This window comes from Cetorhinus maximus, chromosome 2 (assembly GCF_964194155.1).
Source record: "Cetorhinus maximus chromosome 2, sCetMax3.hap1.1, whole genome shotgun sequence".
Taxonomy (NCBI): domain Eukaryota; kingdom Metazoa; phylum Chordata; class Chondrichthyes; order Lamniformes; family Cetorhinidae; genus Cetorhinus; species Cetorhinus maximus.
In genome coordinates this window covers 53,863,566-53,877,210 of record NC_135880.1, presented here as the reverse complement: position 1 = coordinate 53,877,210, position 13,645 = coordinate 53,863,566, and the positions used below count along the sequence as shown (strand labels likewise).

The window sequence follows — 13,645 nt, the reverse complement described above, 5'->3', positions numbered from 1 at the left end:
AAGACTAACATTGCTGAATTATAATTTATACACTTACCTCTGGAGGTGCTACAGGAAACAGAAGCTTCTCTCCTTTTAGTAAACAGGACACATGGCTGTAGTATCCAATCAGGTCTGAAAGGGAGGAAAACCGCCGTCCACCGATGTAATAATCACCACACATTGCAATGATCCTAGAACAAGCACAACAATGCAACTGAGTTATAATGTTGAGGCAACTTAAACAATTAATTAATTTTTGTAACTTGCAACAGACTAGTGTAACTAATTTACCCAATTTAAAAACATTAAGGCAGTTTTCTGACATGGGTAAAAACTAATAGCAGTTGTGAAGCAAGGACAGTGGCTTTTAATATAATCATTAGATTTCCTCCTTGAGATGGTTACAAGGAAATTGAGGGTTTGGACAATACAGTTGATCAAGGAAAGTGGGCTCTCAGTCCTCAGACTTCAAGCCACAATATGAGTCTACGCATCAAAACTTCTAAATTGCCTTTAAGAAAGGTAAAAAAGGTCAAAATGCAGCAATTCCAACTTGCTACAGTAGCACAAAAATTCTGAAACTGCTGCCTCCAGACCTCAGTCCATCTGAAAAGCACTTGGATGCACAACCACCTAATTATATGCAGAGTCAGCTTACACAAAATATTAAGGCTTATCTAACAATCAGAAGTTCCTAACTTCAGGTGAACCAAGACCAAGGTGTCACAATTAATGCTACAAAAGTACACATTCCACCCAACAAACTAAAACTGTCACTGGTTCACATCCCAAGTTTAATGGAAAAAAACAGCACATTAGCCAAAGAACAAAAATACTTCAGTAGATGGGGAAGATTAAAAATCAAAAAGCTTCCTAGTTCTGTGGATAAATGCTTTAGTTAGTGTGACACTGAAGAAAGCCTACAAAACACATTTGCATCCCGTTACAAGGTCTCTCTCACAAATGAATAAGTTTCTCATTCAACAACTTCCTCTACAGCACATTACTTCATTATTTAAATGCTTCTTTTAGGAGGCGTGCCAAATTGTTTGACTATAGTCTGACAAGTACTGAATCATTCAGAGTTTACAATTCCATAAAAATTAAGGATTAATTAACAATTAATTTCCAATAGTGAACCTTCTTGAAACTGGTGACAATAAGAACTAACCTAGAACTAGTCCATGACTCTGAAAGTGGGGGTGAAAGGGTGCTGATGACTTAGAAGAAAAAATCTCCAAAATTAGTCACAACTGAGCAATGTAGCAAATCCTATGCTGCATTTTCCATTAAACTTGTGAATCAGTATCAGTTTTAGAAAATTTGGAATTATATTACCGCCTACTGCATTGAGGAACAGCAACTAAGTCGTATAATTATCATTTTCAAGGAAGCCAACACAGCATGTTCAAATAGTCCCTTTCCCACTGTCCATCCAGCCCCCTTCCGCACCTGCACATTAATTGATTACAATATGTAAAATGTTAAACATATCACCTGAAATGATTGACCACGCCTGTTTTACTTAGAAACGAAAGCACAAATGAACCTGGTCTTCGATCACTTTCCCGGATGAGATAGCTTCCCGGTCGTTCTGCCTGACAAAGTCGCTCTTCAGCGATTGTACGATCCAGTTTTCCATGATACCACCTGAAAAAGTAAAATGAATAATGCATTTATACTGCACCACAAACTGCAGACAACAAAATGATTAGTGCTTTAGCTTAAAATGCATGGACCAGTTGAAGATTCCTGTTAAGAATCAATTTGAGGCAGACTATGAGTTAGGAAATCACTTAAATATTTGCATATTTTGTGACAGGGTGCATTTCTGTACAGATTTTAACCGCTGCTTCATTTTTTTCTGTGCAGCAATGTGGTTTTTCCTACAATGGGTTTATAACCCTACATAGATGCCATCAGAAAATCACACAAGAACTAAGTACGATAATTTTTGCTGCATATGCTCATCACTACAGAAAATTTGGAAATTTTACATAACCCATCTGCCTTTCAGGGTTAAACAGATCAGCTTCTTTGAGAGACATTAATCTTCTGCATAAAACATGATTAGACAGGAAAATTACTTTGTGACACATCTTCAATAGCTCTAAACTATTTCAGTTTGGAAAGCAAAATGTGGAACAGGAATAGGGAAGCTAAACTTCTAGCATTTCTCATTCTTAAAATTCCACGTACAAAAGTACACAAAAATAATACACAAGCTGTTAAACTAAATGTGTGGATTTGGCATAAAACTTGAGAATGGATAAGAAACAAGTACTTATTGCAAAGTGTTGGGGGAATTGTTAGGAAATAGAGATATTTTAAGTAAGTTATATTTGTATTTGTGGGTGTTAGGAATGAGTTTTAGCTTTAAAGTTTAAGTTTGATTTGTATTTCTGTATCTGTGTGTTAGGAAAAGTCAAATGGAGTTTTAGTTTCACTTTAAAAGGTGCTTGCATTTCTAATGAGGAGTTTTACGACCCCTAAAGAGAAGGTAAACATTCAAGGTAGAAGGATTGGACTATTACCTAGCAACAGGGGCCCAGGGAGGCAGGTCCCTCCCACAGACAAACATACAGAAGAAGAGAAACAGCAGTTGCTTTGGAAGCTGTTTGAGTACTATTGGTTCTGAAAGTTACTGCCAGGAGAGACTGGAGCAAAGGGGACAGATAGTCAGTCCCAAGCTAAAGAAAAACCCCAAAAATCTAGCGGGCTGGAAGAGGGGAAAGTCCAAAGAGGACCTCCTAATCAAAGGAAGGACAGGAACCTGGGAAAAGGTCCTGTTAAGTGAAGTTAAGAGTGAGGGGCAGAGAGAAAGGCTCCATGCTTCAGATTTAAAGAGGCAAAAGCTGCAGAAAGCAAGAACAGCTTGCAAGAGGCTAGAAGGTCCAAAGAGACAACTGAAAGTTTGCTATGGGCATGTGAAGCAGTGGTGTACTGTTGACATCTGAGTCAGAGAGATAGAGTGTGTGGAGGACAGCTTGAATGCATGTGGTGATCCAGGAATGAGGAACATCAGGAGAGTGTGAAACCCTGGAGGTGAACCCTTGCGGAAGGCTTCTGAGAGAAAGCGTCGGTTTAGGAAGAGATTCCAAGGCGAGGTCTTGGAGAGTGAAGATTGGAAGCCCTTGTGTGAAGGATGGAATTCAGTAAGACTGCTTGATTCATGGTGTGCAAGCGTCTGGGGGGAGTTGAGAAAAGATCCATAGCATCTGGTTGAGGTTGCTTCTGTCACTTGGTTTCAGAGTGTGGTGTGTCTGACCACAGGGTGCCATGGATTTACATGGACCGTGTAGTTACTGTGTACATTGGAGTATAAGATAACTTTTGTAACTTGTGTTATCCTTACAAATCTGTATACATCTGTAAAGGTATAGTTGTGGGTGAAGGAGTATTGTAATATAGTTCATCTTTTCTTGTTGAATAAATGTTTTATTCTTTTGTTAAAAGTTCATCAGCGGACCCCTGTACCTCTGTTTAGTAGTTATTCTCCACGTATCTAAACAAACAAATAAAAGTTAGGATCTATTAAGCTGGGTTCCACTCTGGGATCAGGCTTGCCCAAGGGTAACCTCAGCTGGGATTGTAACAGAATACTGATTACAGTGTGTATGTCAGAGCTCAGCACTGTGCTCACTATTTCTACTTTTTAATTTACATAAATGATCTTAATTCAAAAATTCAGCACAAAGGATGTCAAACTTGCAGATCATATGGAATCAAAAGCTTGAAATTTATAGAATGACTTTAACAAGGTATACAAGTGAGCAGAGATGAAATAATGAGAGATTAAATTTAATTCCGACCAGCATCAGATACTACACACTGGAAGAAATATAGATGATATTGTGCTAAAATGTCTTAGCACGAAGCTGGAAGAATCTTATGAATCTTAACAGACTGTGGTTTAACATTCTATTCACCATGTTGATTGCTGCTCTATACCAGTTCGACACTTTCAGCATTGAGTTCACTTAAGCAACAGAACTATATCCAATGGGAGGAAAATAACAGTGCCTGGTGTATAAATTCCTTCATGTCCTAGCCCCTCCCTATCTCTATACCCACAGTGTTACAACTCCACTCCAACTCAGCTCTTCTGATTCCAGCCTCTTATCCAATCCCCTCTCTTAGCACCTCTTTAGCAGTAGTTCTTTCATCACTGAAGGCCCACAATCAATTTTTCTTCTTAAACCCTCTCCTTCCTCTCATCTCTACACTCCTCAAAACTCAGGACCATTCTTAACATTTCTAGTTTGACTCAAACTATTTTTTCCTTACGCCTCTGTGATGTGCCTTGGAAGGGCTTTTGACAACAAAAAAGGTGCTAATGCAGAACTACACCTCACTTGTATCAATAGCTGAAGTAAATTATGCCACACGAAGACAATGTCTCAGTGATATCCCATCTTCAATATGAAATGTGAACAGTAAGTAGAAAATCTCACTTAATTTAACACAATTTTTCAAAAGAGCAAAATGAAGCTATTAAGAATGCCTTCAAAACTGGTACAGGCTTGATTTCGAAGTTCTCCTGGCCAGTCTCTCACCCAAAGAATGTAGGAAGTAGGAGCAGGTGTACGCCATATAGCCCCTTGAGCCTAGTCCACTATTCAGTATGATCATGGCTGGTCTTTATACTCAACTCTACTTATCTGCTCACTCCCCATATCCCTTTATTCCCCAAGACCCCAAAATCTGTTTATCTCAACCCTAAATAAACTCAATGTTGGAGCATTCACAACTCTCTGGGTAGACAATTCCAAAGATTCACAACTCTTGAGTTTTCTCATCTCAGGCCTAAATGATTGACCCCTTATCCTGAGACTTTGGTGTTCTGGATTCCCCAGCCAGGGGGAACAATCTCTCAGTGTCCACCCTGTCAAGCCCCTTCAAAATCTTGTATGTTTCAATAAGATCACCTCTCACTCTCCTAAACTCCAGAGAGTGGAGGCCCAGTTTACTCAGCCTCTCATCATAAGGCAATCCTCTCACCCCAAAGACCAATCTATTGAATCCTCACTGTACTGTTCCAAGGCAAATCTACCCTTCCTTAGATATGGAGACCAAAACTGCACATAATACCCAGGTGTGGTCTCACAAAAGCCCTATGCAATAGCAAAACTTCCTTATTCTTGTAATCCAATTGTCTTGCAATAAAGGTCAATATGCTATTTGCCTTCTTGTTTGCTGTACCTGCATGCTAACTTTGCATTTGTTGTATAAGTACTCCATTAGGGAGTCAGTGCAGGGCTTGCTTGAGGAATTTTCGCAGCCCCACTTTGGGTCAATTAAGATAGTTCATGTCACCCATATGTGACTAATTAATGTTAGTTGTGTGATTATGTGCAGTGAATTGTTGAAATTCAAGTACATAAGGAGTCTTGGTACAATCTTTTCCATCCTTCGATTGAACCTGCATTTAAGTTCTGCTTAAACGGCTTGAAATTACAATCCAATTGAATGGGAGTCATTTCAGATGGAATATATTTTTCACATTCAGGTTCCAGAATCAGCATCTAGAAATTTCGGAGCCAAGGGAATAACAGTAAAGGCTCCAATGAATGAAAAAGGGTAAGGTTTATCCGGTGCACCATGAATATGAGCCATTTTAACTGCCATGCTGTTTCGTTGAAGGTACAGGCTTCCTGTGTGATAGGCCAGAAGTCTCATGCAAGACTCAGTGAGCAGAGGAAAAAAAATCAGCCTTGGCAATGCCTTGATGAAGGTGCTCTCTCTCATGTTTTGCCAGCGTTTGGAACAATACAAAACAAAAAACCTGACAAGATGGGGGACCACTTCCACCATAGAGATAAGTGACAAGTCATCAAGCAAATTACCTCATCAACCATCACCATCCACTAGCATATTAATACCAAAGACAATATCAGGGACCAAATGTGTATTGTAGCCAGTCAGCTTTTTGCTCTACAGGTTGAGAAATCATCAAATTATCCAATGAAGCTCAACTGCTTATATGCATTCAGAAAGCAGAAAATGGATCAGTAAAAGATCATGTATTTTCCTGCAAATCGCTTCTAAGTCACAACACAGTAGAAACCTTTGAGTCGCCATAAGCTCTTTACTCAAGTGAATCTCTCAAATGTTGGTGTATCAGAGTAGACGTAAAAGCCTCTCCCTCTCATGCCCACATGTTTATCACCTCTGCTTCTATCCTCAATCCTATTCCTTGTGCTATCCATGTGCTATCTCCTTGGTACCATTATTTATAAAAATAGGGTCAATATTTACCTGTATGTTAAGGATATTTAACTTTTCAGTTCCTCAATTTAATACTGCATTGTTCGATTACTTATCCAACATCAAGTCACAAATGTGCCAGAAACTTTTACAGCTTAACACTGGCAAGATCAACACCATTCAATTTCTTGATAAATTATGCATCTTAATCATATCAACCTGAGGGAGCAGTCAGGTAGGTGTATGAATCTGGAGCTATGTGGAAACACAACCAAGTTAAACTTTCACATCCATATCTAGTCAATCGTGAAGGCTGCAAGAAATTTACCTTAAGGAGCATAATTTACCTATGAAAACCACATTCTATTAAATAGCATGACAAACTATTGCAAGCAAATATTTCTTGTAAGTTTGTATATTGGCTAGATTGTATATTGTATATTGACTAGGACTACACTAAGTGGAACTGTCCTTTGTTAATACTTTGCAATCAGTCAAAAAAAACTAGACATATTCTCAAAAATTGGTCAGCGAATGAATGTTAAGAGTGAAATTATAAAAGACTCTCTAAATTCACATATGGTTCAGTAGCACCATTAAGTCATAAGTGGCTATTTATAGATGAACATCTGTGCTTATGCTCAATGGGCATAGAGCAATATGCATCACTAAACCAGCAGCATCGCTTCCAAAGCGCTATTCAACACTTTCTCAGCTTTCTTACTGGCTATAGAATTCTAATTTTCTAAAAAGCTGACAATCAATGAAAAATACACCAGCTGCAAAATACTATGACATTCCATTTTTCTGAAAGTTACTGCAAAATGTAATTTTCAAAATTCACTGTAGTAAGTGTTGATATTTCCATTTGAGGTCTCCCAAACACAAACAGCAAAAAAAAAATCAATAATCTTAATAAGTCAATGTTGTGATTGCAATTTTACACAAAAACTGAAGAGTCCTATTAAGAAAGCTCATGAAATCTAAACAGCGCATATGCTCAATTTAGCAACATAGGAAAACAAATCAAGCTAAGGTAAAATTTACTGGTTTGTAAAAAAAAGTTTAAAGCTATATGCCACAGATGCACTCGATGAAAACCATTAGCCAGGGTTGAAATCATGCACAATATTCAATTAGCAGTGTTCAATCGTTACATGATCATATAAATTAGAAATATCTAACAATTGTTTGAAAGCTATGGCAAATGAAAAAATATGAAAGTTTGTTTTAGCATCCCAAAACAGAAACACTAAAAAAATTACTGATTAATCCAGCATCCCAACTTATTAGAGAGGCATTAAGCCATTGCAAAGTATTTCTCTACTATGTGAATTTCCATTACAAAGTACAGCTTCTAACCAAAACAGAAACACCACACTTCACAGTGCAGTTTAACATTTCTCTACATTCTTACAAAATTTTAAAATACTAATCTACCAAAAACATGTGCTACCTTTGTTACCTACCTCATCTGGTGCATTGAACTAACTGCACTGCAACTAAGCACTGAATTTATGGTTGTACAAGGTGGATAACTGGAAGTCACGCAGCAGTTCGCATGTTGGTAAAGCAGCTTTGTTAAAGCACCTCAGAAGGCAGAATGTCAGAATTTATTAGCATCAAGATGTAACAGAAATGCACTGAAGTAGTGCACTCCACACCAATTTATTTTTTAAATCCTTACTGCCAGATCTGTGGCAAAACAATACCAATTTCAACCAGTTTATTGAAGACGTTAAAATTAATTTCTACAGAAAATTGAACTCCATTTTGAATGTATTTTGATTCATAAAACTAAATTTGAAAGTCTGGTTGAATTTATACCACATGCCTTGTCCTTAATTGTTTTTTTAAATAAACATTAGAGCACATCAATGCATTTCAGAATTTATCAAATTCCATAATTAATAAAGTATTTAAATAAAAGAAAACGAGACTCAATAATTAAACAATTAAACCACGTCTTCAAACATTATAGTACACAATAGTCAGAAATTCTAGGCTACTGTTGCACTTTAGATATAGGTATATGAATAATTTACATAAGCATGAATCTAAAAATCACAAAGCAGCTGAATTAAAGTTGAAAAGATGAGGAAAATAAAATGCTGCAGCTATAAATAATGGTGCCTTACTAACAGACACAAATGCCAACTTGTCCCTCTACTAAGCTTTTAGGAGGAGACTAACTTGGAAATGATACACCATCAGCAAATGTTCATATTCAAATACATGGATTATGCCAAGTGAGCTCAAGTAAATAGCACTTGTTTTACACAACCATTATATAAGCAACCTAATGTATATGAAATTCTGTAAACTCCACGTATGTCCCATTAAAATCTAATTCTAAGTACAGTATACACAATACCAGTTAGTCCTGTAGGTGGCACTTAGGTATTTTCAATATTAAAAGTGTTAAGCTGCTATTTTACAGTGCATACACACATTCTAGCCATCGGGTTCCTATACAAGTCACATAAAAATGATTTCTGATTTTTATTTTCCCATCTACCAGTTTTTTCTTCCATCAACTGAATTTTTTCATGCCCAATACAAGGGCAGAAACAGGATTTAAAATACTACTTATCTCCTAATAATATTAAAATTACACACTAAACTGTCTTTCATTTAATACAGTACTTAAAATTTTATTGAAGGCCTCAGCCCCTTCCAAAAAATTGGGGGCCATGACTGCAAGATGAATGTTGCATGCCCAGTTTCCCAGGATGCATCAGTACCTTTGTTGGCTACATGAATGAAGTACTTTTCCTTTAACTTCTAACTTACTCAAATTTTTGAGAATAAAATGGCAAAATATCCATTAGCTATGTGGAAAAACACATATCTTTACCTATTTTCCAAAACGAAAGTAGAGAAAATGAATAGTGTTCTAACTAGAAAATTATTGTAACTTTAAGGCTAGTAAGCACACATAAGCGACTGGAAACGGGTTGAGAGAAGGGGCAAAAAGTGTAGAGCATGTATGAGAACAAAGACATGCAAACACACAGGAAGAGAAATAAAGAAAAAGGCAAACAGTTTCAGTCCTCATTTTGAATTGATTAGGGGATGACAATGGGTCGTGGGTGGCCAACAGCAATACAAAAACTGACCACGTCCAATAGCATAGGAGGTTGACTAGTAATGTATTAAAATCAGTCGGTGGGTCAGCACATTCCAAGCAAGTGACATTGTGATAAGGACCTGCAATGTAATGATTTAACATTGGCAATGGCCTAGCCAACAACGCAAAGCTAATACAATAATCAAGTGTACTTGCCCTTAAACTTTTTTTTAATATAAATATCAAAAGAAATGAGGATGCACTGATTTAAAACAGAGAACCATCAGTACTTCATCCAACTGATTTGATCTTGGAAAAATCTGTAATCTGGAAAATCTCTGCCCCATTCCCCACTGAGGCAAGTTTCTTCCACTTCTATTTCTGCCCTCCTTTGAACATCCACTGATTTAATTATTACATCTTCCCCTAACTCTGCTTGGCTAAAAGATAAAAGAGTCTTAGCCACTCATGTGCAAAACCTTAAGATCAAGTGGTGGTACTAAAAAGATTCCAAACGGTTGAGCAGTAGCCATGAGATAAGTTTACAAAACAGATACACATTTAAAAAAAACTGCACATTAAACCTGGTCAAGCACCTATGCATTTAATAAAGGAACCAAGTGCAGGAAGCATTATAAAGTCTGCAGATTATATGAAATTTTCATAAATAAAATAGTCATGATGAGAATGATACTGACGTCAGGATGACAGGCAGGATGGTGAAGTGAACAGAATCATAATAGATGGGGGTCAGTGCAGAGGAGCGTGAAGTGATGCTTTTTGGGAGGACTAAAATGGAAAGGCAATATACTACAAATAACATGATTTTGAAAGTGTTGATGAGCAGAGAGACCTTGGTGTCCATATACACAAACCCTTAAAAGGTAACAGCACAAATTGATGCAGGTTTTAACAAAGCATTTGGCTTTCTTAGGTTTATAAATAGAGAAATAGACGCACAAGCAAAGAGATCATGATATAAACTTATAATTACTGGCTATGTCTCAGCTAGAGTGCTGTAGTTTTTTTGGGGCACTAAATAGGTAAAGGCCTTAGAAAATATACAAGGCAGGTTTTCCAGGAACGCGAGATTTCGGTTCTAAGGAGAGGTTGGAAAAGTTAGGACTGTTTTCCTTGGAACAGGGAAGCTTAAGAGGATACCTAATCGAGGGTTTCAAGATGATGAGAGGTTTTGTTAGAGTAGATACAGAAAATTATTCCTTCTGACAAATGGTTCAATAACCCAGAGGTTACAGGTTCAAAATCATTGGCAAAAGATCTAGATAGGGGATGAGGAGAAATGTTTTCAATCAGGTATCAGGATCTGGAGCACTCACCTGAAAAGGTGTCATACAGTCAGAGTTTTACAGCATGGAAAGAGCCCCTTCAGCCTATCATGTCCATGTTGGTCATCAAGCCCCTATCTACTCTAATCCCATTTTCCAGCACTTGGCCCGTTGCCTTGTATGCTATGGTGTTTCAAATGTTCGTCTAAATACTTCTTAAATGCTGTGAGGGTTTCCTGCTTCTACCACCCTTTCAGGCAGTGAGTTCAAGGACACAGGTGATGGAAGCTGATTACATAAATAATAGGGATGCCAGGGAAGGCAGCGATTTGATCTTTGAAGGTGGCAGGCTGTTAAAAATGCATTTGGGATTTCTTGCGTTATTAATAGAGGCATAGAGTGCAAAAGCAATAAAGTTATGCTGAACCTTAGTGAACGATCTCGGCAGGAGATGAGGAAAAATGTTTTCACTGAGTTGTCGAGTTTGGGAATGGCAATGGCAGCTGATTCCAAAAATAATTTTACGTGGCAGTTTGACAGATGCTCAAGATGAAGAACTTACAGGGTTATGGGCAAAATGCAGGAATATGGGACTAAGGATCATTGCCCTTTCAAAGAGTTGGCACATGCACGATGTGCTGAATGGTCTCCCTTCTGTGCTGTTAATCTCTATGATTCTATCCATAGAACTATATTTTCAAAAAATCTATTCCTGGTACCAGACAAACAAAGTATAGACGGGGAAGATTTAAAAGCAAAACAACCTGTCAGACCTCATCACTATCATAAGCTCTTTTCATTAAATATTCTGAAATATCATCAGAATTCATGAATCTGCTGATGTCTTTCCTGGCAGTTTAATTGAGTAGGCTCCAAGGAACATCAGATGTTTTAAATTCTTAAAGCAGTTCTTTTCACACACAATGTCAACTGTTATGATCCGAAAGTAACTTTTTGCTTAAGGTGGACAATGTTTGAAATCCCAGTTACACATTAGGAGAATAAAGCCACAAGATGCCACAGTTTTAAACAACAAAATAAACTTTACTATACAAAGTCAGAAAAATCAATCTATAATATTTATCTTATAGTTTAACATTAAGAATTAGCATGAAATATGAATTAACAGGCGAACTACAGTCAAACACACCACACTGCACATTAAATGGCAGATGCAACCACAACAAATCCCATGGATTTCTCAACAACTCACCTAGAAGTCAGTGGCCACAGAGTCACAAAATCACATTAAAACTCTGCCTCCCTCACAAAGGATTTCAACTCCTCACTTTCAAAGACCTAGCCTCTGAATTCCCTCAAAAGCCACTCCAACTTGGACTGCCTCAATGACTGCTCACCTTTCGATGGTCCAGTCTCTTCTCCTGATAAATGGCTCTCAGAGATTCTCTGAGCCCTAATTGCTGGAATGGAACCAGCAACCTTCAGCCATCTTCTCAGTCTCCAGGACCTCTGAGCCCTAACTCCCTGGAGCTTGCTAACAGCTCCCAGGGCTTCTTTGTGAGCTTCAAACCAGACAAAATCCAAACTGCAACTAACTCCTTCTCCCAGCCAACACACAATAAACCAAAAGCAAAGAACATTCTTCAGCTCCAACCATCTCTAGAAAGACATAACCTTTAAGGGTTCACTGAATGCTTTTAAACTAATTTTGCTCCAACTCCCAAATCAAAACATCTCTCTGGACTGCACATTTTTTTGCAAGCAGTGCAGATAACACATCTCTAGCTCTCCAGCTAAGCAAGCCCACCTGCTGTTTTAGGACCTTACCTTTCTAGCTGTTAACCCCTTTAGAGACAGTGGCATAATGGTAATATCCCTGGACTGGTAATCCAGAGGTCCATGCTAATGCTATGGGAATACAGGTTCAAATCCCATCACAACAATTAATAAAATCTGGAACTGAAAGCTAGTCTCAGTAATGGTAGCCATGAAACTATTATCGATTGTCATAAAACCCATCAGGTTCACTAATGTCCTTTAGGGAAGGAAGTCTGCCATCCTTACTTGGCCTGGCCCACATGTGAAATCAGATCCAAGCAATATGGTTCACTCTTAATTGCCCTTTGAAATGGCCGAGCAAACCACTCAGTTCAAGGGCAATTAGGGATGGGCAACAAAATGCTGACCTTGCCAGTGATGCCTACAACCCATGAAAGAAAAAATTAAGTCAACATGGCCCCAAACATTTAAGTGTAATAGATTCCAAGCTGTATTAGCTACATTTATCCCATTTTCTAGAGTTAAACTTTAATCATAATCCGGAACTAAAATACTTACCTCCAAAATATTAACATGAACTAGATATTCGCAACATCTGCCCAACAAAAAAAATGAAAATCTGTCACCAAATGATGCATTTTTATTTGCCATTTAGAACAGAACTTACAATATACCTTAACATTATCCTAAGCATGTAATACACAATCAACCTCCCCAGCATTGTCCAATGAAATTCACAAGTCCATCAACAAGCTGCTAGATTCCACGACCAATTTAAGATGAAAAATGTAATGTTTTACAATATTTTCTGAAAGTTTTCTTCTTACAATTATTATAGTCCAAAGGTCCATCTGCAATAGAAGATTCCTCATTGTTATGCACAGATGACTTTTCAAGCTCATTCTTTAAAACAGTCTGTGCTGACTTCAGCTTTTGAGCTTTACTGTCCTCCGTGTCTGTAGCTTTTTCATCTTTATATTCCACAAAGAATGTCTCAGTTAGAATCTAGAACTAGGGGTCACTGTTTAAAAATAAGAGGCTGCTCATTTAAGACTGAGATGAGAATTTTTTCTCTCAAAGGGTCGTGAGTCCTTGGAACTCTGCTTCCACCAACTTTTGAAGAAGAGTCTTCAGATGTTTTTAAGGAAGAGCTAGATTGATTACCAAGGGCGGTGAAAGGTTATCGGGGGTAGGCAGGAATGGGGGTTGAGGTTACAATCAGATTAGCCATGATCTAATTGAATGGTGGAGCAGGCTCGAAGTGGCCTACTCCTGCTCCTAGATCGTATGGTCGTATATATGTTTTTCTTGCTGGACGGATTTTCTATTCTTGCAAATTGACCTGATGAGTGTAAGATGA

General features: G+C 37.9%; 1 protein-coding gene across 1 annotated transcript in view; it reads right to left on the bottom strand.

Annotated features, from left to right (window-relative positions):
- Window positions 1-13,645, bottom strand: part of LOC144694404 (ras GTPase-activating protein 1-like) — a 219,550-nt gene that overhangs the window by 171,498 nt on the left and 34,407 nt on the right. Inside the window, exons 2-3 of the mRNA XM_078564770.1 lie at window positions 1,480-1,632; window positions 38-173 (exon numbers count right to left, since the gene is read on the bottom strand). Coding sequence (XP_078420896.1) covers window positions 38-173; window positions 1,480-1,632 — 289 coding nt within the window. The remainder of the gene's footprint in view (window positions 1-37; window positions 174-1,479; window positions 1,633-13,645) is intronic.